Raw genomic sequence first — 24,613 nt, 5'->3', positions numbered from 1 at the left:
CGTCAAATGTTAGCGGTATAATAGAACAACACACGACAGGAATGACAAACAAGAGGGAAACAAGGAGGCCGGCTCTGCAAACAACTTCAATTTAAAAAGGTGCAAGACCTGTGAGCATGCGATAAAAGCCGAGAACCAGACAGTATGGTAGATAATTTGCACTGTAGGATGAGGGAAAAAGAGCCCAGATGTGCTTACAAGCCCCGTTTCCCACCCGAGATACACGGTTACTAAGCACCGTCACTGCGTCATATCGAAGCCGAGAGAATGCAATAATACGCAGAAGAGGTGATACGAGCATCATGACAAACAACGTAGCCACCACTAAAAGAAACGCGAAACAAAATTGCAAAGAGAAAAAGCAAACCAGCGACAGATGCGGATGAAGTAGCACCTACTAGCAATGAGCACCATGGCCGCAAGGTAGCCACCCGCTTTTGATCTTCCCACAAACGATATCAAGAGTACTGAAGGGTCTCCGACGCTTTCACTACGAGGGTTTTCCTGATAAGATAAGGCGCATGCAATCGACAATGCCGGTTGAAAATAGCGCGTGGCTTCATTCCTCATACTGTTTCTCTTCGTAATACAACAGGTAAAGCACCCGCTCCAATAGCAACACTGCAGAATGCTGTTAATTGATATTGATTGCAAGCTTCCAGCGTTGCATAACCCTAGGCCCTCCTGCTGTTCATTTTTCCTTATATGTGGACACCGATTTTGTTGACAATGGGTGAGTGCATTTGATAACGTAGCGAGAAAAGTCAACATCAGACAGAATATTTCCATCGCCGTACAGCAAAGCATGATAGTCCGGAGGGTAGTCATCCAAGTAATATTTGGCTGCAATTTACTTCCATTTAGTTGCAATAAAAATCTGGTCATATGCCATTGAATGGTGTACTTTGGTGGCTTCATAGAGTTTGAAGCAAATGCTAGCTCCGAATGTTCTTCCTTTAACCATTTGCAAACAAATCCAACAACACGCAGAATCGGCCGTTAGAGCGAGTAGATTCGTTGCCGAGAATGAAATGCAGCCTGGACACTCCTCCTCTGTTTCCATTAATGTCCCATTCAGCGGTGAAGTAAAAACAAAATGTCTCCACCTGCTGCTTGAATGCCTCTGCCCCAGAGGGCCCTCCTAACTATCCAAGAAGCCTCAGATACAGCGCTTCCATTCAGAATCTGCAGGACTACTCTATAATCTCTAGGGGTGTCCCCAAACTGCTTTATACACTATTGCATTCCAATTTGTTCCATTCTCCGCTGGCCATCGCCGAGCACTAGATGCCGCGCAACCTCCGCACATCAACACACAAGCTATCCTTTGTTGCAGTTTAAGGACTGGAAGAAGCTCCTCCCACAAAGCCCTCCACTCCTTCCCCTTTAGCAGAGTCAAAGCTGTAAGAGGAGGAGGGTGGAGAGCAGAAAACAGCCAATCACGGCCAGCAGAGAGCTTCGGGGGCAAAGATTATTCCGCCATTCTAAACCTGGAAACCCTCATAAATAAAGTGCATCAAACAAAAGAACGGAGTCGTCACAAAGGAAGGAGGATGCAAGCTCACCCCTCTGCGCAGACAGCTCGCTGTCGAGCGACTCGAGCAACCTCTTCTGCCGCTCCACCAGCACCTGCTTCATCTCCTCCTTGAGCACTTCCGCCTTCTCCAACAAGTCGTCCGTGTCCTCCCCCTTCCTCTCGACCTCGTCATCCGCAACCGCCGCCACCGCCCCGGCGCGCGAGGGCACCCTAGGCACCGCCTCTCCGTCCGTCGAACTCTCCCTCTCCTTCTCCATCTCGCAGTAAAACTTGGAGCTCAGCCGCTTCTTCTCCTTCAGCCGTGCCTTCGAGCGCTGCACGGAGCCCGGCGAAGAGTCCGACTTGCGCGACGATGACCTGTCCGCGTCACTCGGCATCGCGGGAGAGTCCACGTCCGCCACATCCCCCGACGCGTCGCTGTCGTCGTACCAACTCGAGCGTGACTTTTCGCTCGCTGTCGGCTCCGTCCCAGGAGACTCGGCCCCCCGCTGTGCCTCCGGCGGGATTTCGAGCGCGGGGGGGGTCGCAGTAGAAGGTGCTGTTCGAGAGACGCAGGCCCCCGTCGCGGTCCCGCGACCCGTTGCTGGACGACGCAGGGGTCGACGGCCGCTCCTCGACGGAGCTCCGTTTCGTCAGCTGCGGGGCGAAGTCCGCGGCAATCTTGGCAGCACGCTTCATGAACGAGTCCGACTTGTTCACGCCCGTCGTCGGCGCTGGGCACTCCTTGCACGGGCTCTCCCTCTTGCCCGCGTCGCTCGGGGCCTCGTCTGGCTTCTCTTCGGCTGCCGGCGTAGTCGACGGCGTCGCAGTCTGCGGTTCTTCCGGAGGTGCCTTCCCATCGTCCACGACCTCCTTCGGCACCGTGTCATCCGCCGTTCCTTCTGTCGCTTCCTCCGTCGCTCCTGCCGCTTCTGCTCCCACCTTCACAGGAATGGGCGGAGGAGGCGACCTGACCTTGCCTCGCGGAGGTGGCGGCGGCGCGGGCAGCGGACGGAACCGCATCCCCGTGCCCGGCGTCGGCTTTGGCGGGAAGCGGCGCTCCTTCGCCTGCGGCGACGCCGCAATGTTTGTGTACAGGTCTCTAAGCTCCTTCTTGGTCAGCGGAGACTCCACCACCATCACAAACGTCTCCGTGATGGTCGCCGCGACATCCGACGGGTACACAGTTCCCAGCCGTTGCGCCGCCTTGAGCCGCACATCCGCCTCGGACAGCGAGTGGCTCCTCCTGACGCTCCTCCGCTGGTCCTCGCTCGGCACTCTCACCGTCTCCACGGTCCGCGAACGCTGCCTCCTCTTCACGCGCGGCGGTGCCTGCGGCACGTTTTCCTCCGCGAAGAACGCCGTGGGGACAGCGACCTCTGGGTCTAGGTCGGCGTCAGGCGGCCGGAAGCAGTGGACCACTTCGCGAGCCATCGTGTCGAGCGACGCCTCGAGGCAGGCGACGGTTCTCTCGTGCGACGGTTCTTCAGGCTCCAACGGCGTCTTCAGAATGGCGTCCAGGTTTTCGACGAGCTTCTTGGCACGGAAGTCCACCAGGTCGTCCGTCTGACAGTACTCGTTGAGCGGATTCCTCGGCGAAGTTTGCTGCGCCACGCACAACGGCGACTCCTCGTGCTCTGCACTTGCTGGTACCTTTTCCTCGACGCGCGTCGGGCGGTCCATCTCGGTGCTTTCTCGCTTTGGCGTTACGACCGGCTTCAAACCGATTTTCGGTGGTGGGGGCCTCGGGGGAGGGGTCCGCTTTTTCTTGGGTGTTACTACGGTCTCCACAGACTTCGGAGATGTGGCACCAGCTCCCGACGTCATTTTTTTACTACCGCCGTCCGACGCCACTTTGACTGCTGGTGGGTTCACAACTTGACAAGAATCTGCCACAACTTGCGCAGACACGACCAGAGGCACTTCTTCGGTATCTTTACTGACTACACCCACACTAGCGACTCCAACCAGAACTATTTCTTCGCTCACAGGCTTCTGAGATGCACGGGGTGACCTCAATGAAACAACAGGCTTCCTCTCCTTCGACGAGTCACGCTTCGACGCGACAATCTGCTTCGTCGCGCTTTTCACTTCTGGTTTCTTAGAAGGCACCGACGGCGGAATTTTTGGCGGCGGCGGACGTTGTGGTTTGGGTTTCTTAGCTGGAGATGCCGTCACATTGGGAGGCACCACCGAACGTTGCTCCTCGACTGTCACCGTCACGGCTTCTTCGACGACGGGAGTTGCCTCCACCGCTCCCGTCTCTTTCTCCTCTTCCATTTTGGGAGGCTGTACAGCAGGCTCATCGCTGACTTCCACAGTTTCCGTCGTGCCGGCTGTCTCTGTGACCGCGACCTTCTGACCTCCCACCTGAACTTCCGGATCATGACACTCCGCAGGGAAGACCGGAACGTCAATCTTAACGAGCGGTTTTTTGACGAGCTCCGGCTTGGGTGGCGGCGGCCGCTTCGGTTTCTCGAGGGACCTCGTCTTCTTCCTGGTCGCCTCCGGAACTACGCCCGAGCCTGGACGATCCAAGAGGACAATCGGTGCGGGGGCCGGCGGCTCGTTTCTGAGCACCACACGGGGCGCTTCGATCACCTCGTACTCATTCTCGACGACTGCAGGCTTCGCCGACGCGGCTGTGGCGTTGGTCACTTCTGCAACAGCAAGCCGACTCAAGTCAAGGTCCTGGTAATCCGAACTGGTCTCCGTGTCTTCGTCTGCGTAGCGGATGCCGTGCTTCCCACCGGGGATTTCGTCGCCGAAGCTCTTGGGCCGGCTAGGTTCCTCCGACCTGGAAGCCGGCTTGACGGGCTTGGGTGGCTTGGGCGGCTTCGCAAGGTGCGTCGAAAACTCCTTGGCCTTGCGGTGAATGAGGTGTGACAGACGCATGCAGCACGCCTCGTCACCAGAGCCTCCGCTGTCCTTGAGAGCCCTGCAGAAATGTCGATTCATCAAGTAACCGCAGACGAGGAATACCGGGGAAAAAAAGCTAAATTAAAGTAAAACTGTCAAATCAGTACATTCTATAACAGTAAGGATCAATGTTGATTCATTCATTCTTTTTCAATGTCACGCAAACAGTTAAATACTAGATTTAGTACCACTCCGTTCGAGTCAATACAGCGACGACCTGGACTGCATTAAGAAAAGAGCCGTTCCATTAACTCATATTCTAGTTAACCAGCCAATACTCTAATTATGATTCTCATCTTGCCTACTTATTATTCGCAACTTCTTTGTGAAATGCCTTTTTGTTGACTGGCAGGGCTTAGGTAATCAAATATAACAATCATTAAGGAGGGACACTACCCAGAAAAATCAATTTCTGCTAAAAAAAAAAGTTGATTTTGAAAAATGGCTTGTTTACATCCACCATCTGGAGAGTATTCCCAGAAAGTTTCTTTAGTTTACACTACATAGTTAATTTTTTATAAATTATTTTCGGTCCACCAATGCTAAAGAAAAGGTAGAGGTTGGATCACTTGGAACATATTTTTCTCCATTCCCCTTTCTGGCATAAATTTCCCTTTAGGAAAACTATCGTTTTGTTATTGCATAACTTTGATTTATTTTTATACGTTTTTCTGGAGTGAAACTTTAAGGGGAAGATAGCTATGAGCTTGAATTTTTTATTTTTGTTATTTTTCATGCTCAAAAACTAGCATTTTGGACAAAGGGTGGAAATCTAAAAAAAACAGCAGTTGTTTGTCATAAGAGATAGTATAATATAGAAAGATAGCTCCATAGCTATCTGCTCTGAACTGTTCTAAAGCAATATAACACATGAAAACGACAAATTTATTAGTACTTTCAAAACGATAGTTTTCCTATGCAGACATGCTCACCATCATCTTTGACCATTTGCAACTTTTTTTTGTACTTCACTCAGGTTAAAACAATTTGGCACAAATGTTCTCAACATGACCAGATACAAGCCCTGTAAATGTCATTGAAATCAGACAAGTGGTTCAAAAATTCACTTTTTTGGGTAGTGTCCCCTTTTAAGTGATTATAAGCTTTGCATTCCACCGATTCCCCAAGGCCTTCGTAAGTGCCTCAATTGGCAAAATATAATTATATAATACTAAATCAAATAGGTACAGCTTTCATGCACTCCTTAATAGTCTCCACCTACATAAGCAGGCAACCACTTAATCCATTAATTGGCATACCAATCAATGAAACGATAAGTGTATATGCCTTGTGAACCAATCAATGCATTACATTAACTACTTTTCAAATCAATTAATTAAAATTACATCAGTCAGTCAACTCACCAGTCCTCGATGATGGTGTTGCGCTTGCCGTCGTCCGAGGGTTGCGGCTGGTTCGCCGGCAGCGTCCCACCGGACTCCCCGTTTTCCTTGGGCGGTCCGCTGGTGCCGGGAGTCGCATCGTTCGGGTCGTTCGTCGCGGGTGCCATGGCGTCGTTTGCACCGTTGCACAGGGCTTCACCCCGGTGCTCCAAGACCACCGTGACCCTGCGCGGGCAAACCCACCCCGCTCGTCACCACAAGCTCCACACGGGGCCTCCACCAACACTTTGTCCACTCTAAGAGAAGCAAACTCGACGTTCGTGTTTGGACGGCGTAAGGTTAGTCCGCCTTTGGGGTGCGGCGGCACTGGTTTACGCATAAAGGTCAATGTCTGCCTTGGTTCGTAAATGCAACGCGAGCTTGGTTTGTGCGACTGGGGATCCTATCCGACTTCCACTCAGTTGAAAGAAATGAAAGAAAGAAAGCGTCGTCTGTCTAAACTGCCAAAAGACTTTTTTTTTTTTTTTTTCGACTGCACAGATAGTGTTTGAACGAGAAATCTCACCCATCTCCCCCACCCCCAAGTGACACGACCTGAAACGGGGTGCAACCCCGACGGCCTTGCATAAAGTCGCGAAGTTAGAATACGGCTCGGAGGAGCACGCCTTTCACAAAAAAACACTCCCAGACGTGGGTCTAAAAGGGGCCCTGGGAAGCAAGTGAACGAGCTAGGATCCCAAGAAAGTGCCGAGCCCTGAAACAGTTTGGAACGTCTTGGAGCCCTCGTAGCCTTCGCATAAATTAACCCAAATAGCTACGCGGGGTGCGAAACTGTATATTTGGAGCAAGCGGAACAAATGCAGTATTGTTCCGTATCATATACCAACACATTAAAAAACCTACAAAGCATTCAAACCTAACATTGCAACATGTGAAACAAATGCAACTTCAAACTGATCTTTGCACAATAAGTCATTCCTTATAGCGTGCAAAAGAAAGTCTCGCAAGTGCCACGGTTTAAGAAAAAAAAAAGCAGTAGTGGTAAAAACAGTCTTTAGAAATCTAAACCGAAATTACAGCAAGACACCAAGCTAAGGTCAAGACCCTCATGCATCGTGAAGAAAACCACCCAAGAGGTCGAGAATTTTGGCATTAAAATCGGCGAGCGAGAAACAAGCAAAATATTCTCCGAGCAAGCACCTTAGTGGAGCGTGGCTTCCACCCAGAAAATGCGGTAGTACTACCCGCATGATCTCACTTAACCGGAAATAAAAAGAGGTTACCCTCGCCGAATTCCAAACGGAAAGATTACCCTTGCAAAACGGCACGACGAAGATCGAGATAGGTCTTACTCTAAAAACCAAACTGGAGCAAGCACAAAAAAGAAAAAAGAACACGTTTGGTGGGAAAGACGACCCGATCTCCGAACTCACCGCGATCGAGTGACCCACACCTCTCGCTTCTGGTAGCCCAAACTCGCCGGACAAAACGAAGAGACTTCGGCTCCGCCAGAGACACTCGGCCTGCCCCACTCCCTAAATATAAGCGGAGTCCACGGACGCAGCCCCAAGAGCGAGGCTTGCCGTGGCACCGCGCCAAGACGCCGTGCGCCGCAAATAGGGGCGTTGCGGCTCGCGCGCATTTATGCAGGCAACCTTTGCTGGTCAGTCCGGTGACACCCAGTGACCCGAGTGCCAGATCCGCGACTCCCGTTCGCACAAGAGTCGGTGTCACTGACACCCGAGAGAGAAAAAGAAAGCCTGAACTCCAAGAAGAAAGTGTCTAAATGAGCTAATCTAAATTGAACATAATTAAAAAAAAAAAAAGACTAAAGTTATAAATAAAAAAAGTTTCATAAATTTCAATTTTGCTTTTCTCTGTCCCACCTTTTTTTAAGACTATGGGTTTTCTTAATTAACCTGAGTTCTGCCTCACTGATGCCTCGCGTTGTGTGCAGGGGCTCGGAGAGGTGCTAGCTGCTGTCTTGTGCTGTTTGCGGACACGTTTCTGCCAGTCGTTTAGGTTACGTTCATCCTTAGTCAAAACTCAACAGCTTTAGGATGAAAAAATATTTTGGACGTGCCAGAGCAGTGACAAATGCCGCCGCTTTGTAGTCCTAAACCTGACGGAGGGCTCAGGAGGTCTATATGCTCCCCCAGTGCTTAAAGTCTCCAGTAAGTTGCGGGTGCACTCTAAAATCTCTGGTAAAAGGGAGGGGGGGGGGGGTCATATTAGATGCCCACAAAAACAACTAGATGAGGACGTATGCGTAACCCAGCATGTTTCTCAGGAAAAAAACCCGACCAGCAATGTGGATTCCAATTATTTCTCTCGTCAAGAATTGACAGTGTCTCTGAAACATACACCATTTGGTTCCATACAAAATCGGCACGGCCATTCACAACATACTAGTTTTTCTCTCGCTGGAAATAGCTACCCAACAACACTGGAATGGGGAAAATCCGAACACTTCTGATCACGAGATGAAAGACTCGTGAAAGAAATTTAGAATTTTCGACGACTGCGAGGGAAAGCCCGAAAGAAACCAACAAACACCCAGCCCTAACCGGCGCGGCGATACCATTTTTAATTAGCGCCATTTCTTCGCCTCTTTGCCACAATTGCGTACCATCAGCCTTGGCCACCACAAAAAGTGGCACGACCTGCACGCACCGACAAAAGACGGGGAGTGCAAAGTGTGTTCTGAATAGGCTGGGCTCATGCTATCTGTGCGTGATGTCATGGTGATTTCACACGCCGTCGTGACTTCACGTGACGCAATGTCACGGTGTTGCGTGACATCACAGTCCTTCGTGACGGTTCTTTTGTCTTCTCACAAAATTCGGCCAACAAGACCAATTCCGCATCAAAAATAAGAAGAAAACAAACGCTGGCCACACGGCCGCACTCACTCGTGCACCACCACCTCCTCCTCCTTGCAGAGGCCGTCGCCCTCGCCCCGACCGCCGGCATCGTCGGCGCAGCGGGCGGCCCCACCCAGGGGCGACACCGTCAGCACCGGCTTGCGGAACCCAGGGTTGCAGCCGTCCGCCGACTGCAGACCGACCGGCTTGGGGGGCACGGGGGGCTTCGGTCTCCCTGCTTTTTTGGAGAGAAGCGCACGAGACGGGAACGATGAGAGTCGACGACACCGGTCGAAACGGGGTCTCGGATTTTCAACAAGGAGACCGAGACGACGTCCGAAACACCGGTAGTTCCGACAACGTGGGGGGGGGGCCGAAAGGACCGTCGCCAACAGTGAAATCACTGGATACTCGGAAAGTACCGCCATTGCCTTTCCTACCTGCAAGCCGGACACGAACAGATACTAACATACAAATGACCAAAACCTCGCAAAGCGATTGGCTAATCTGTCTACGTTGCCATGGAAATCGCTATCTCGGTCCATTCAAATCTTCGATGCTTCCAGAGGGTCGTTCTAAACCAGTCGCGCCAAGATCACCAAGGAGCATCGTCGTACTGAAGCGTTCCTCGCCAATATAAGCGTCTTTGGCACTGCGTACGCAATCAACTTGTCAATCATGCCCATCCCCACGAATCTCTTTTAATTACATTGTTCTTCTTTCGTATTTAAAAACAGTGAAATTATTTTTCAGTGCCTCCGAGCACCCACACAGCATGTGGTGGTGGTACGGAGATGTATGCTTGTTTCGCCGGTGTGTGGATTGAAAAATCTCGGTATACAAAAACGTCTCTATAAAGCGACCCGTCGCCAGCAAATTTAGATCGGCTCACCAAGAACGGAGGGGTCGAGGAGAAATTGCTCATTTCACGGACCAAGATGGCGACCATACGGGCAGCTCGGCGCTACTTTCCCAGTATCCAGCGACTTTAGCCGACAGCAGCCTGCGACGCGCAAAACGGCTTCGGTAGCTCTACGACGGTGGCCCGAAAGAGTCTACGACCGGCGTTTCGGCGTCCCACCTTGCCCGCGCATCGAAGGTGGTCCTAAAGCGGCAACAAATGATGCTGCAAAAGTCATGCTGTCGGATGTCGCGATCCTGGCGGTTGTTTGCGGAAGTTCCGGCAAAAAGTACGAGAGATAATGCGAGTGTCGCCGCCATCGCGGCGCTCCACGACCCGGCAGTTGGGATGCCGCCGCCACCGCGGCGTCCCAACTGCCGGGTGGTAGAGCTTCACGACAACTGCAATGCTGGAGAGTGACCCCCAGCATTACGGACATTTGCCGCATCCGCCTCCGTTGCTGCGCTACCGCCGGGACAGTGGTAGATGGCGGCACGACACCTCTGCGACGTCGTCGGGCTGAAGTCGAAGAACCGATTTTGAGGGTGCAGTAAACACGCCAGCTGGAGACACGCGCCAGGCACCGTAGCTTTGCCACCTGGGCGATTCGAATTTCAGTCGCAAAAGATTTGCGCACTAGCTCTTGCGTCCCTTACCGCTCCCAGGGGATTACAGTAGTGCTCACTCCTTCGAAAGATCTTTTCTGATAAAATTTTGAGCTCTAGAAAATAAGTTTTAGCGCTAAATTAGTCGCTGTGGACTGCATGCCGTGTTTCTCGCTGCACCGACGGTTGGTTTCTTTTGTCTTTACATTTTTAAAAATGCCACTTCGTGCATAACAGTCTACAGTAGGACTAGAAGCTGCGATACCCGAAAAGATGAAATCAAATTTCCAAGGCACATTAAGCAACGGCAACGCACAGTACAGGGTGATGACAACAATGCAGTACCCATAAAATTGTTGTAGTATGTTTAAACATGACCGAACCAAAACAAATCAATGACCCTGCCTAGAAGGTTTTTCGCGAGAAATATTATTTCTACGCTGCCACATGTTTATAAGGACTACCAATTGCGAAGTTGTCTCGTGAAAACCAAAATTAAAATGTCGTCCGAGTGGAATCCTTTTTACACAGCTTTAGTAGCTATGGTGTTTGTAAACTCGTGTAAAAAAAGAACAGCCAGCCACTTCTTTGTGACCGTTTATTATGGCCACAATTTATTTCTCTCTAAGATATAAGCTAGGCTGCTTTTGTATTTTCCATTACACATTTTAAACTGTTCCCACTGGACCATGGGTCTTCTAAAATAGGTGAGCAAATAAATTGCACTCTTTACAGCAGTGAAATGATCCATCCGATCTGCTTTACAGCAGATCAAATGGATCATTTGTCATAATGTCAAAAATAAAATGCCTCAAACAATATTAAAAAAAAAAATTTTTTTTTTTGAAATTCAATGTTTATTTGATTAAGGTAGATGGTATGACAATGCAGATGAAAGATACCCTTCACTATATGCAAACATTTATGACATTACGCCTACTGCATGAGCAATGATCACTTGAGACCTCCCTTCAACGCACATGCGCTCATATTTTGTGTGCTGTCGCCTCATTAGAGCAAACACAAACAACAAATTGCGTTCAGGCAATCAAATTTCTTTTGTCACCTGATTGTTCACAACAGCAACCATGTGACTTCAAAAATATTGGTGTCAAATACTTACTCGGAATGCTAAAGCAAAAATGAACAAACAACTTTAAAAAATAGAGGGAAAACCGCAAAGCAGCCAGAACAAACAATGACAACATGGTACTCTGCTAATCAGTCGCTCGATCCAGACCTCACAAATTAGATCAGTCTTCAAAGGGGCACTGACACCCCAAGGGTCCTATTTTTTTTTTATTGTCTAAAACGATGAAAGTTGTAGTCATAGCCACACAAAAAAATACAGCATTGTAAAAAAAACTTTTTCCACGCGTGCACACGCCTTTTTATTTTTGCCGTTTTTCTCTCCCGCTCCTCGCTTATTTTGATTCGTGACATCAAAAATCATAAAATTTAGAAGCTTTGTAGGTGACATTTCTGCAACATTCAATAACGGCAATCGTAAAACACGTTTTTTAACGCAGTTGCCAACACACTACGGCCCTTCTTTTTGAAATACCAAAAATCGGAGTCCAGTGTGATGTCGCCTCCTGGATTTGTATCTTTCCTCGGAAAACATGCCGCTTGGGCAGGCGGCACCTATCGCACGGAATAAAACCGCTTTCCCGGTCGGCCAGCACCCTTATCTCCCGCTCCTCACCTCCTCGCTTCGGGTTGCGGTGGCAACAGCACGGAGTCATGAAAGAAAGTCGACTCGCAGGACTCCGGAATATTTGACGTCAACGCACCGGCGCAAATCGAATGGGAACTTCGAATTCGGCATTTAAAAATTGTTTCTTTACTTCACAAATACTGAATTCCCAAGTTTCGAATTTTGAGGGTAATGTCCCGGCATCGTTTTCAATCGTTTCGGATAATAATAAAAAAAAATAATGATTTTGATGTGTCAGTGCCCCTTTAAACAGCGCTTATCGGAGAGGTACAAGTCCATGCACGTGCTAGGATGCACATTTACCCATTTTATGTTTATTACGATTTTTTACTTCTGAAGTTTATACTTTTTAAAGGAACATTTGAGAAACATTTGAGTTCTTTCATCCACCTATCAACAAAATGGCAGACAAAAAAAAAAAAAAAAAAACGACACAATGGCAGTTTTAGTTATAATGCAATCCCAACGTCACCAAACAATACCAACAGTACTACAAAAACAAGTATTATAAGATGTATACCTATGAAAAATGAAAAAGCTGTGAAGAGATATTTTTGCTGCACCTTCGAATTTTGCAACTCTGGAAACCCACAAAGGTTCACAACAATGAAATGTTCGACACCAGATCTACCCCGATAACCATGTAACAAATTCATTGTTGTATTATGGGCAGCAGTTCAGTAAAAATGACATAAAAAAAAGGTGACAATAGAAATTGATATTGAGTTGAAGCTGTGGCAGTCATTACTTACTAGGATGGAAAATAGGGCTAGTTGGTATGAATACACCATGAAAAACAGTGAAGGATACTAAAGAGAGCTATTTGAGATTCATAAGCACATCTTAGAAGCACAATGCCCCATAGAACTGACGTCTTGTAATCATTAAACGTCGAGTGACAGCCTTCGATTACCTGCGCAGTACCGGAGACAACTTGTCAGATAGAATAGTTGGAATGATGACTGCAGGGTGACAAGAATGATAACTGCACACTGAACTGGCAGCACAGGTAATAAATAAGATGCAAAGCAGCAAGACAAGACGATATGCGCACACCGAACCGAACTGGCAGCACAAGTGAAGAGACGACGGGCACGCTAAACCACCAGCTCAGGTGATAAGATGTGAAGCAATCTGACAAGAGGCTACGGGCACGCACAGAAAAAGGATTCGCTTCCGAGGTATCCGAGGGCAAACCAGGATCTCGAGCGAATGGCCTGGAGGTACAGCAGGAGGACATAGGTGAGGCAGCACAGGGACACGGCGAGCAGGGTGGCACCGGCCAGGAAGATCACGTCCTCCGACGGTTCGTCCATGAAGACAGAAGGGAGCGCATAGCCGGCGGGGTTGGTTCCCCGCCGTGGGACCGGGATACGACGCCCAAAATAAATTGGGGGTCCACGTGGCACCGTACGTCAAATGCGGGGGTGGGAGGAAAGGGCGACAGAGCGAGGTGGAGGGAAAGGGAGACCGCATAAAAAAGAAGAGCGGGAGACAACTCCAACCTAAGAAATGTGGGCCCCCTGGGATTCCCACAAATTCAAAATCAAGCTTTTTTTTTTTTTTTTTTTTTTTTTTGACTGTTTTTACTTATTTACATACTTTTGGCAGTATTGCATAAAAAGAGAGAGGACGGGGGGTTTACATGGTGAAAGTTTTTTTCGCGCTGCGGAACACAGGGACGATGGGTTTATAAATAAATGCTTGCTCCTGCCCAAAGAGATCTTACAACTGACTAAACTGGTCAAGTGATTTCACGACGAACAGTGCTGCTTTCTTCCAAAAAAAAAAAAAAAGAGCAAGAACCATCTTTTTATTTATTTATTTATTTCTCTTTATTCCATGCTGCAGACCAAATGGATGGTCCAGGCAGGAAGAGAAATACAGCTAATCTCGTACAAGTTCAGGTAACAAACAAACATTGCATAACAAAAAAAAAAAATAGAAACTAAACGTTGTGAATGTGGAACTATGTTAGTAGAAAGGAGAATGTATAACACTGTAAAACATCTTTATCTCGCGTCGAAAACAAGCGATAAAGATTGGAGACGGCGTCTTTTTGTACCTTTCAAACTCCCAATATAGTGCTTATTTTCAATTCCGTATCTGATGAGCTGGATGTATTGCATTGTCAGTTTCCTTTGAGAGCTTACGAAACCAGTTGTTTACTAACTCTCCAAAAACATTTTTGAAGCTACGTCACACAACTTTATAGGTGACCGAATTTCCGAAAAATAAGTAAATCAAATACAAGTGTCGATTAATAAAAACAAATAAAACAAAACACAAATTAGTCTCCTCTCTCAATGCCACCTTCAATCAGTGTTAAACTCTTTCCAGTGGTTACTTACGATTCATCCCACATTCGCCGCATGCCTTCCTTAGTCACATAGCCTCCCATAGTTTAATTGGGCTGTAACCTTTCCCCAGGAAGATAAATAACCCACAGATGTGCCACTTCTGTCTTACCCCACCAGTGCAAAGGCAGCCCCGAAGTTTTCATAACAAGCTGTTCCTTGTTTGTGTTGGCCAGCTAGCAAGTCTGGAGTGTTCCTAAGAGCAACAGGGCCGTGCTTCCTCGTACACAGTTAAACTCTTGGCCCAACCATAAACTTGAAGATGGCCAAAGGAAGAAAAAAAAGTGACACACTCCAAGGACCAGGAAAAAAAACAATGGAAATTCTTTTTCCTCTTAAGAGCAATGAAAGCATCCACGACCTGGAAAACTTCAAGGCTCCCAGTTTATGCCAGACGCTTTCTTGCTTTCTTCTCGGAGCTCCAGAGAGTAGGCGGAAGTTCGGGAGGAAGCTCTTTCGTGTCTGTATTATTGTTTAGCGGTGGGCATGTTTTCGAGGACCTCCAAACACTAACGAAGTTCCTCACCTTGAAGTTGTTTCCATTGGTTTACAGCCAAACATTTAATTGCACAATAACAAGAGCACCAGTTTATTTTTTTTTTTTTTAATTAAAGTGAGGAATACGCTAAAAAATCTATAATAAACAGAGTAAAAATGACTATCCGAAGTCCGACTTTGCTCAAATAGCCTAGAAGTATGGATTTCGACGACTATTTTACGTCTGAGTTCTCGGTTGATAATGGTACTACTCCAGATATCATCACAAGTATCAGCGAGCCTATAAATGATATCATCTTATCTCGTGAGGGAATTTTTGAAGCTCTACTTAATTTGAGTGTGAAGGAATCCCCTGGTGCAGACAATATTCCAAACGCTTTTTTTGATTAGAATATTTACTTTTGCTGTTTAACAAACCTTTTTCTAATTTAAGTGTCCCTTCGAGTTGGAAATGTGGTAGAGTTGTTCCTATCCATAAGTCGGGATCGGACAGATCTGCCTCGAACTTCCGCCCCATTTCATTGTTAATTGCTCCTGCTCCAAAATCTTGGAGCCTATTATCTTTAAACACATTTCGGAGTTCCTTGAGACTAGATCATGTCATCATGAGACGCAACATGTTGAGACCATTCATGACTTTTCGCAATCACTTAATAATAGACGTCGGGTGGACGTTCTATTTTTAGACTTCGCAAAAGCGTTCGACAAAGTTCCTCACCATAAGCTTCTAGCCAAACTATCTTCAGTTTTACTAAATTAAAAGTTAATGTTATGGCTTTGGGAATACCTTAGCAACAGACGTCAATATGTTGAAGTAAAGGGCTGCAAGTCATCCCAGTCCGATGTATACTCGGGAGTTCCCCAAGGATCGGTGCTCGGTCCTTTACTTTTTTCCATTTTTATCAACGACATTGCACGTAATATACTTGTGACTATAAGCCTTTTTGCTGATGATTTTATCATGTACACCGAAGTAAGAATGATTGCAGATCAAGAAGAACTCAATGCTGGTTTAAATAGAGTGAATAAGTGGTGCGAGGAGTGGCAAATGTCCATAAACTCCAATAAATGTGTATGCATATAACGCGGAAAAAAAAAAAAAAACTTCCCTTTTTAACTACAATGTGTGCGAACACCCCCTTTCACTAGTTATGTCATATAAATACCTTGGAGCCATTATCACAAACGATCCACGATGGAACTCCCACATCACTAATATCACACACCTTGCATTAAATAAACTTTGGTACTTAAGAAAGAACCTGAAATCTGCATCATCCACTGTTAAATTAACAGCGTATAAAACATTCGTTAGATCAGTTCTTGAGTATGCTGATATAGTATGGGACCCATTTACAGCATCTAACATTAATTCAATTGAAAAAGTGCAAAGAAAAAGTTTACGCTTTATTTACAATAAGTACTCTCGTACTGACTCCATAACAAAACTCTATGCGATCGCTGGCCTTCAACCCTTGGAACTTGTCGCAAAATTAACAGGCTAAAATTTGTTTTTAATTTATCCCATGACCGCTTTAATCTAGTCAAGAATAGCTACATTTGCCGCCGCCCTCCCCCACGCTACCCCTCTAGGACGCAGAGTGTTATGGCCCTTGGTGAACATACTTGTAGAGTAGACACGTTTAAATTTTTTTTTTTCCAAGGACAATACACGACTGGAATTCTCTGCCTAATGATGTTGTTACACAAGCCGAATTAGCCTTATTTGTATGCGAGCTTTATCGCCATTTTTCTTGAATTTTTCTGCTTTGTACTCGGTGGACTCTGCTGTGCAAACCTGATAGGTATTGTGATGTTAAATTTCCTTTTCTATATGTAGACCTGTACGTGTTGACATTTTGAATGTTGTAATATGCATAGTGCTGACCCTGTTGATTTTTCTCTCATTGTATTGTCAGTGATGTTTGTAGCCCATCCCTACAAAATCTTTAATCGGAGATGTAGTATCAATAAATAAATAAATAAATAATTGTCTGCACCGACAAAGACTGAGACAAACATCAGCGCGAGGTCAAAAACCACATCCTGAGTTCAAATTTAACTGAAGCCAAACCCACACAGACTGGAACTGAGAGGAATGGAACCATGCATTCGAGGAGGAGGAGGAGGACAATAAAATCTGAAACACCCAGAGAAACCTAGACATATCACACCCTCCGACTCGTCTGGTTCGGATATTTTGACTCTCGAACCCGCCAAGTTATGTTGTGGCCCCCCTGTGACTTGCTCCCTCCGCAACAGTCACCCAATGGAAGGGAGGGAGGGGTGTCACTTAAAAATAGAACGCAGCAGCAGCAGCCAGAATTACTCTGCCCCTGCTCAAGGGTCTCTTCCCTTCCACGCCCTCTCCTTCTGTAATCTGTTTTTACTTTAAAGGCCCCAACACAAACAGATGTCAGACGGACTCCCTCCCCGAATGCAAGATTCGTATGCACCCTGACACGTGCGGTGCCGACAAGGAAAAGCCTGCGACTTCCTCGTCAAATTAGATCAATAAGCATGTGTGACCACGTTGCAAAACTTTAGTAGAGTACTTATACTCCTTATTGTTTTCTACTCGAAAGCAAAAAAACAGCAGCCAGACACTTAGGAAATTTTCAACCTTTCCTTTTCTACATTTTCTTTTTATGCTATTTATGTTTTGAATTTAAAAAATAAAAAGCGAGAAAAGGGAAAGTTAAAGACGTATTTTTCCAGACAGACACCATAATGGTAGCATTTTGCCTATTATCAGAAATCCTACTTATCTTCATAATGGTACACTCAGTGAACCCCTTGCATGTTAGGTATGAAATGAAGTATAAAATTAAACATCCCTATTTCCAAATACTGCCTCTTGTGTATATAAATTTTTGTTTAACTATTATTCGTTAATTTTTTCATTTTATTTTTTAGAAGGAACTAAACAGGACACAAGGCAAAGGTCTCGAATTACTAGCACATTTATCCACCTAGTGGAGCAGAGGATCCTAACGTTGGTAGAAGGTAGAAAACCTTACAGGGACACTGACACCCCCCAAAAGTTTTGTTTTATTTTTCTCCAGGCGATTTATTATGGTGTCAGAAGACTACCCAATCAATAGTGTGCTACAGTGCCACCTATATGTTGAATAGAGTCAAAAAATGCAACTGCTCAAAAACAAAACAGAAACTGGACTGGGGAGGAAGAATAAATATAGAGGAGGAGAGAGTTGGCAGAAATCACGTGGCTTTGCAACATTTTCTTTTTTTTATTAAATCAACTTACTAGCGGTTTTTTAGAAGCCACAAAAAACTGGTATCATATTTCATTTCTATTTTTAATATTGAGTACATGCCTTCGTCGTTGATGACGACATTGACTATATTCGGTGGTTGCGTCTAAACCATAGTAAACGGCATGTGATCACAAAGAAGAGAGTGAGCGTGACTCAAACCGGCCAGTTCTTGATCGACGGTTTTCGGGCGGAAGGAAAACGAATTTCAAGCCGCAAATTGTGTTCTGGGTAGTTGGGCTCTCATATGTCATGTACAAATAAAAAGCTTGGTGAGCCTAACTGCACTAACTGCACTTGGTATCTGTGCGAACAAGCCTGCAAACAAATGTTAGGTGGGAATATACAAGCATATGTACAAAAGATCACAATTTTCTTGCAGCACAAACATGCTTCACAACAACTAGGTTAGCATGCCGAGCCAAGTAGTTGCATGCACATTACACATTTGGGCATCAGTGTATTTATTTTATTTATTTATTTAACATTGGCAGTGCCCCTAAACAGCCCTTAGGCCTACAGAAGGGTGCACCTGTTGGCAGCACATGCAATGATAAACGTAAAAATACAAAAAACATGCAAAGTATGCAAAATACAGAAACCTGAGAGAAAAAAGAAAATGCTACAAGAGAATGGCTAAAAATAAAAAAAAAATATATCATCAGATATGAAAACATAATATCGTGGAAAATATAATCTGCGACATTGCAAAAGGAAATGCATACAAGACAGTTCAAATAAATATATTGGTTATAAGTATAAATGCGTGAAAAGCATCCCCTCAAAATAACATGAGCAGTAATTGCATGCCAAAACCTGCATGCAGCAAAAATATCTATCCAGGCATGTTCACTACCTACGCGCAACATTTTTATATGTTTGCATATAAGGCAATGGTGCACACATGACATTTGTAAGCAAAGTTTGTGCATACACTACATATATTGGCACACAGTGTTCAGTTAGTGTATCAAACATTGATATTCCACAATACGATAAAGGTGCAGTAAGCATGTGCAATGCAAGAAATCCCACAGATATAAGATGCCCTCGAAATTGCTCATGTTTAAATTTTGAATGTAGTTCCCAGATAATGGATATTTTACAGCAACATGAGTTCCCTGATTTTACGACACTTCAGAACCCGACGTAAACTTCAACAAAATAATGGCACTTTTTTTTGTTTTTTTTTGTTTACGAAATATGTACTATCAGCTGGTGACCTCTCACTAATGTGGAAATGGTGACCCTACAGAGATAAATAAGTCCGTTATAGCCATTGGCATATCAGAGGAATTCCCCCATAACTGTCAGATATCCCTATCAAAATCTGAGGGGAATTCCATAGGCTGTGCCAACAATTATCTTTCGGTTCGATCACAGAGTAAAACGCTCAGTCTAGTATTGTATCCATCTCACTTCCAATCTTTGTGAGCATTCATTCTTTGTGTGCAGTTCAACCAAAAGAAAAGGTTGTTGCACGCAAAATGCGAGACATGCTTTCGAGCCACATGGGTAATGCCCAGTGAAGCCACCGAATTGTTGCGGATATTACAGATTAGTGTGAATTACAGTCACACCTGACAATTTTCTGTTTCACATTTTTTTTGTTTCTCGGAAAAACGAAACACAGAAAGAGAGCCCATTCCTAGAAACCATGTTTTCTTGTTTCAGATGATTTATGTGAACAGATAGACAATCCAACATGTCTGGTATCAATACACATCCAAAATGCTATCCCCGAATCTATCGGCACCCAATTAAGCCCCTGTAAGTGGTGAGGTTATCTGTTTGCACAGTATTTGGGGGGGGGGTTGGTTTATGTGGCAAACTAACGAAAGAAACCTGGCACGTCCAAACTAAGCACTGAGCACTAACTTGGACCACCTGGGAATCTTCCAATTCGCAACCGAAAACTCAGCTGCCGCCTTCGTAGCAACAAGCCTCCAACAAATTGTGGGCACCTCGGCAGGTTCTAGGATCCGTGGATCGTAGAAACCGCTAGCAACATTGAACAATGGCCGACTTTCGGTGGTTTCAAAAAATTATTTGTGATCAGCAGTCTGGCCGCAGTCACAACCGGATATAGCTGGAACACACAAACAATGCAAAACTCTTCGCTTGAACCGAAAAGAAATTTAAGGGAAACGTTTTCTGTGGTAGATTTGATGAGAAGTGACAATGGTGGGTCAGCTGAAACGTAAACGACGCTTAACGACATTTGGTGAAATCTTATTATGCTATTCCTCCTTCATTTTGAGGTTGGCGAGACTTCAGGAAGTGAGTCTCTGGCAGTTTGTATTGGGAGACAAAGTGCTAATGCATAAAACAATGGCAGGATGCATCAGTCCACAACAGAGGAGAAAGGGGGAGAGAGGGAGAGTTAAAGAGAAAGTGAGAGAAAGGAAGGGGGGATAGTTGCTTCATTGCACAGATGCAATTTCGTGCCATCGGTGCTGCATAGCGGGCTCAATGGGTGGCGGAAGCTACTATGGTTGTAGCCAGCAAAGCCACCCGAGCAAAAAGAAACAAAAACAAGAACACGCCGACGTTTATGGTGATTATATCGAAACGATTTAGACCTGGCTAAGTCACGAAAACAATTGTTCTGTGGCGTACTGACACACGATTAGAAAAATAAGAACAAATAAGAACCGAAGAGAAAGAAAAAGAAACGGGGTCAACAACGTCGATTATCTCGAGTTATTTTCTTCAGACGAGGAATTGGAACACAAGCTTCCGGATACAAAAAAGAAAAACCCGCGCAGAAGAAAATGATAAAATAAGTAATAACATCATGATGTAGACGGTCACGGACGTTTAATCACGGATCATAACTTCGGCGATTAATAACCTAAGAAGCAACTTCCTTTCTGTGTGTGTCCGTGTGTGCGAGAGTGAGGGAGTAGAGCGAAATTTTTTGATCCGTTTCTCGTTTATCGGCATTAAACGTCGCAAACACGTCACCAACAACCGACCAAACAAGTTACCAACAAATCACCATGAACCGACAAGAAAACCGGGAGGCAGTGTGGAGTGGTGTTCCCGAGATTGTGGGACGATGTCGAGAGAGAACACGCTCGTTTCGTGAGTCAGCTAGGTGCGACAACGGCACCCGTCCGTTCCTCGGAAGACGAGCGACCAAGCGTAGCAGCAGCGGATACACTTCGAATCGGACACGCTTGAATGGGTGTGAAATGGCTACGAAGCACACACCCACCCACTCCGCATAACATCGCACTTTACAACACCTGCAAGGGAGGGGGGAAACTATGCGAGTCGTCGGCGTTGACTAATGCGTCCGTAAGACAACGATGACGAATTAAGGCACACTCTCGGGGCACGTTCGGCCTCATCCAAACTGCGTCTTTGAGCAACGGAAACGATGCGAAACGATGCGAGCGATCGGGAGTTTGGAGGGCTTCAGCCCGCACACGCAACAGCAGCGCTTTCGAGAAAGGTAAACACACTCACCAGACATGGCCGACGATGAGCTGACATTACGTTCCAGAGCCAGCTTCGTTTGGGTTCCGATAGTCTAAGGCGAAATGCGCGGACGAGTTTGTAGTACGCGTCTTGCAGAAAACAGAACGCGGCGTTAAAATGTACGGAGGATAGCCGCCCGATCCCGAGTGCGAAGGGTGCGAAGGTTGACCGCCATATTGAAGTTGGGTGTAAAGACGGATATGTAAATAAATACTAGAAAATACGGCTAAAGCAGCTGAAGCCTTTCAATTGGGCGGCAGCTTGCGCTACCTAGCTGACTTAGCCAACAAAGCCCGTTAGCGACCGCTGCGCTAAGGATTCACCGGTGGCATACTAAAGAATCACTCAGACGGATAAAAAGAACAATAAAAGAAACCAGTTCGCCGCAGTTCTGTGTACCAAATTCTTAGTGTGTCAACGCTTACATGCTACAGGGTGTCTCAAATAGCGGCCAGGTTCTTTAAATCGACAGCAAAAACCGGTTCCTTACCCAATCGCACTACGATTTTGTCCAGCGTTGCCCACAGGTGGTGCATTTTTTCTATAAAATTTGCACCAAGTAAACTTATCTGAGGAAAAAGTAAAAAAAAAATTAAAGACGTTTGTAACACCCTGTAATGCCGAATTAGAGCGCAGCTCTTGAGGAAGAGGAGGGAATGTTATACCCCTCTTCCCTCCTCCTCCTCCTCTGCACCTTCCCCTTCTCCTCCCTCCTCATCCCCGCGCAATGCATTATGGGACAGTTCTCATAATGCACTGCATGGTTACACCGACGCTGCTCAAGCCGGAAATATGGGCGCCTAAGAGCTGCGCTCTAAAAAGAAAAAAGCTTAACTCCTATGGAAACGCAGCAAAGCCACCGGTCTTCAAACAATAGGGCATGTTTGGCAGGGGAGACGAGAAATGGCGCAAGGGGTCGTGACGCCAAAAGCCACCAACGAACGAGATGCTAGTGAACGGCGACTTTTCCCCCGGCCAAACACCTTAAAGTGTACCAACCTGTTTCCATCCAGTAAATGCTGTTCACAGTAGAAAGTATGTTCTGTGTGGACAGCCTTAAAGCTGACAACGCAACAGCCGTAAGAGTTAACGAAATGTGAGCAATCTTCTAATGCTCTGGAGAGATATATGTCCATACCGTTTCCGCAGAACAGTACGTTTCGCAGCCCTTTCAATTTCGATCCTTGGTCGTTTACGGCTTGGTTCGATTTCAGTTTCTGCCCTGATGAAAGCTTCAAGGATGAGCTTTCTCGGCTGTCGATTGGCCTACAGCACCAATAATTGGACGTAGCCTCACAGCTGCCCATCGATAAATGTTTTGCCCGCTTTTCTGGTAAAAACTTTTCACCCGCACATGGATGACAAGGTCTCTCGCAGCCACAGATACGTTTGTCCAGAGCCTTTCTGGCTTTTCTTTAAACCACAGGTAGATTTCAGCCCCTGTACGGCAACAAAACAATTCGAAATTTGCAAAGGGGGCATGGGTTGTAGGTTGCTTCGTTCGTAAATAGTGGACGCTCGCAATACGCTTGCATCCAATTCCATCACTCGTAGAACACAATTTCTAGAAGACAATAGAATTTTTCATCAGTTCTGACAGCAGGCCAATAACTGTTCTCCGAGTCCTTTGCTCTCGCTCTTCACCCGAGCAATGCATGACAGGATTGGGTACTGGTACACACCAGATCCTCTCTGTGCAAGCAAGTACAAATTGAGCAGAGTGCCAACCAAAACGAACTTGCTGTCAGGCTACAGGTGTGTACGTGTGGACCCGAGCGCGATGAAACAAACTCGCTATTATCGGAGCTTAGTTTACCTCCGAGCTCAGCTACGCTATTGGCTGGATTAATTAACCGCCTACCTTTCATCACCCGACTTCACTCTCTGCACGTGGCTATCAACGAGTGCAAGATATACGTGTCTCAAGATGGATGCACAAACGGTCCAGCAAGCACGTAGCTTCCAGCACACTCAAAGAGCATATAGAATGTCACGCAATCATGTAGTTGATGCATCGGAGTGCATTTGTCTTTAGAGGAGGGAGGTAAGCAGCAATTTACACCCCACATACGAAGAGATTGAGGATCCCAGCTAGATGCCCGGCTTCAAGCTCGGACGAAGGAGACCAGCTATGAGAACGCCCCCTGTACTGCAAGTATTTAATGGAAAATCAGTCCCCAACGAAAAGGTACACCATTTTATTTTTTGGTCAATGCAGTAGTCTACAAGGGAGCTCTGGGCAACTATCAAAAATAACCAGGCAGCTGAAGAAGGGTCGAAAACCGGGCTAGTTTGTAGGTATTCGTTCTGGCTAAAAGAGTGTACAAAAGACAAGGGCAAGTGTAGAACAAACACGACAGACAAGTGCTTGTCTGTCGTTCTCCACTTTGTCCTCGTCTTTTGCAAGCTATAACCAGGCAAACCACTTGTTTGGGAATAAAGCACACCCAACTACCGTAAAATCACCGAGCTGTCCTCATGGACAACTTCCTGCAACGTTTCCGACATGGGGAGGGGTGAGCATGCACACCAGCGCTCAAGCTCACACTCCCGTACCTTCCACTGCATAGCCACATAAAATTGCCCACAAGAAGCACACAGGACAAGCGCTAGCGCTTGTCCTGTGTGCTTTTTAGTCTTTTTGTCCCATCTCTTTTGCGCTATTTTTAATATGAATGTCCACCATCAACTTGCCCAGCAGACCAAGCTTTTACAATACTTAGTTAGCAGCAGGGATGGGCAGTATTTCAAATACCTTGTGTATTTTGCATTTGTATTTAATTACAAATTGGGTAATGTATTTGACGTGTGTATTTAAATACTAAAACGCGGGTATTTCAAATACAATTGTAATTAAATACAATTTTGTGGGCGAAAATACATCCCTCAAATTTATTGTCACTGTCCAGAGCAGGAAGAAATCTACGTTCTGCACCGAATGCAGTGTCTCTCAATCAAGCACAAGCGTTTAGAGCTTGTCCCGTTTCCCTTCGTCTGTGTCCCTGTATTTTTTCGGCGCTTTTTGCTTGCGTTTAGTGACTTTGTGATTACGGTGCCAGTCCAGGGCAAGAATAGTGGCGAAATCGACGTTCACAGGACAGACTGGCTAAATAAGTGCCTGTGACAACTTGT

General features: G+C 46.2%; 1 protein-coding gene across 1 annotated transcript in view; it reads right to left on the bottom strand.

Moving 5' to 3' along the window:
- The window catches only part of LOC115308876, a 49,676-nt gene extending 28,011 nt beyond the window's left edge, over window positions 1-21,665 (bottom strand). Inside the window, 5 exon segments of the mRNA XM_029967008.4 lie at window positions 1,566-2,064; window positions 2,066-4,454; window positions 5,800-6,003; window positions 8,691-8,877; window positions 21,470-21,665. Of these exon segments, the coding sequence (XP_029822868.3) occupies window positions 1,566-2,064; window positions 2,066-4,454; window positions 5,800-6,003; window positions 8,691-8,877; window positions 21,470-21,476 (3,286 nt within the window). The 5' untranslated portion in view covers window positions 21,477-21,665.
- Window positions 21,666-24,613: the final 2,948 nt, after the last annotated feature.

The sequence above is a fragment of the Ixodes scapularis genome, unplaced genomic scaffold, assembly GCF_016920785.2.
Source record: "Ixodes scapularis isolate PalLabHiFi unplaced genomic scaffold, ASM1692078v2 PGA_scaffold8__174_contigs__length_109621045, whole genome shotgun sequence".
NCBI lineage: Eukaryota > Metazoa > Arthropoda > Arachnida > Ixodida > Ixodidae > Ixodes > Ixodes scapularis.
Note: the sequence above shows the minus strand (reverse complement) of the source record. Positions and strands in the feature narration are given on the sequence as shown.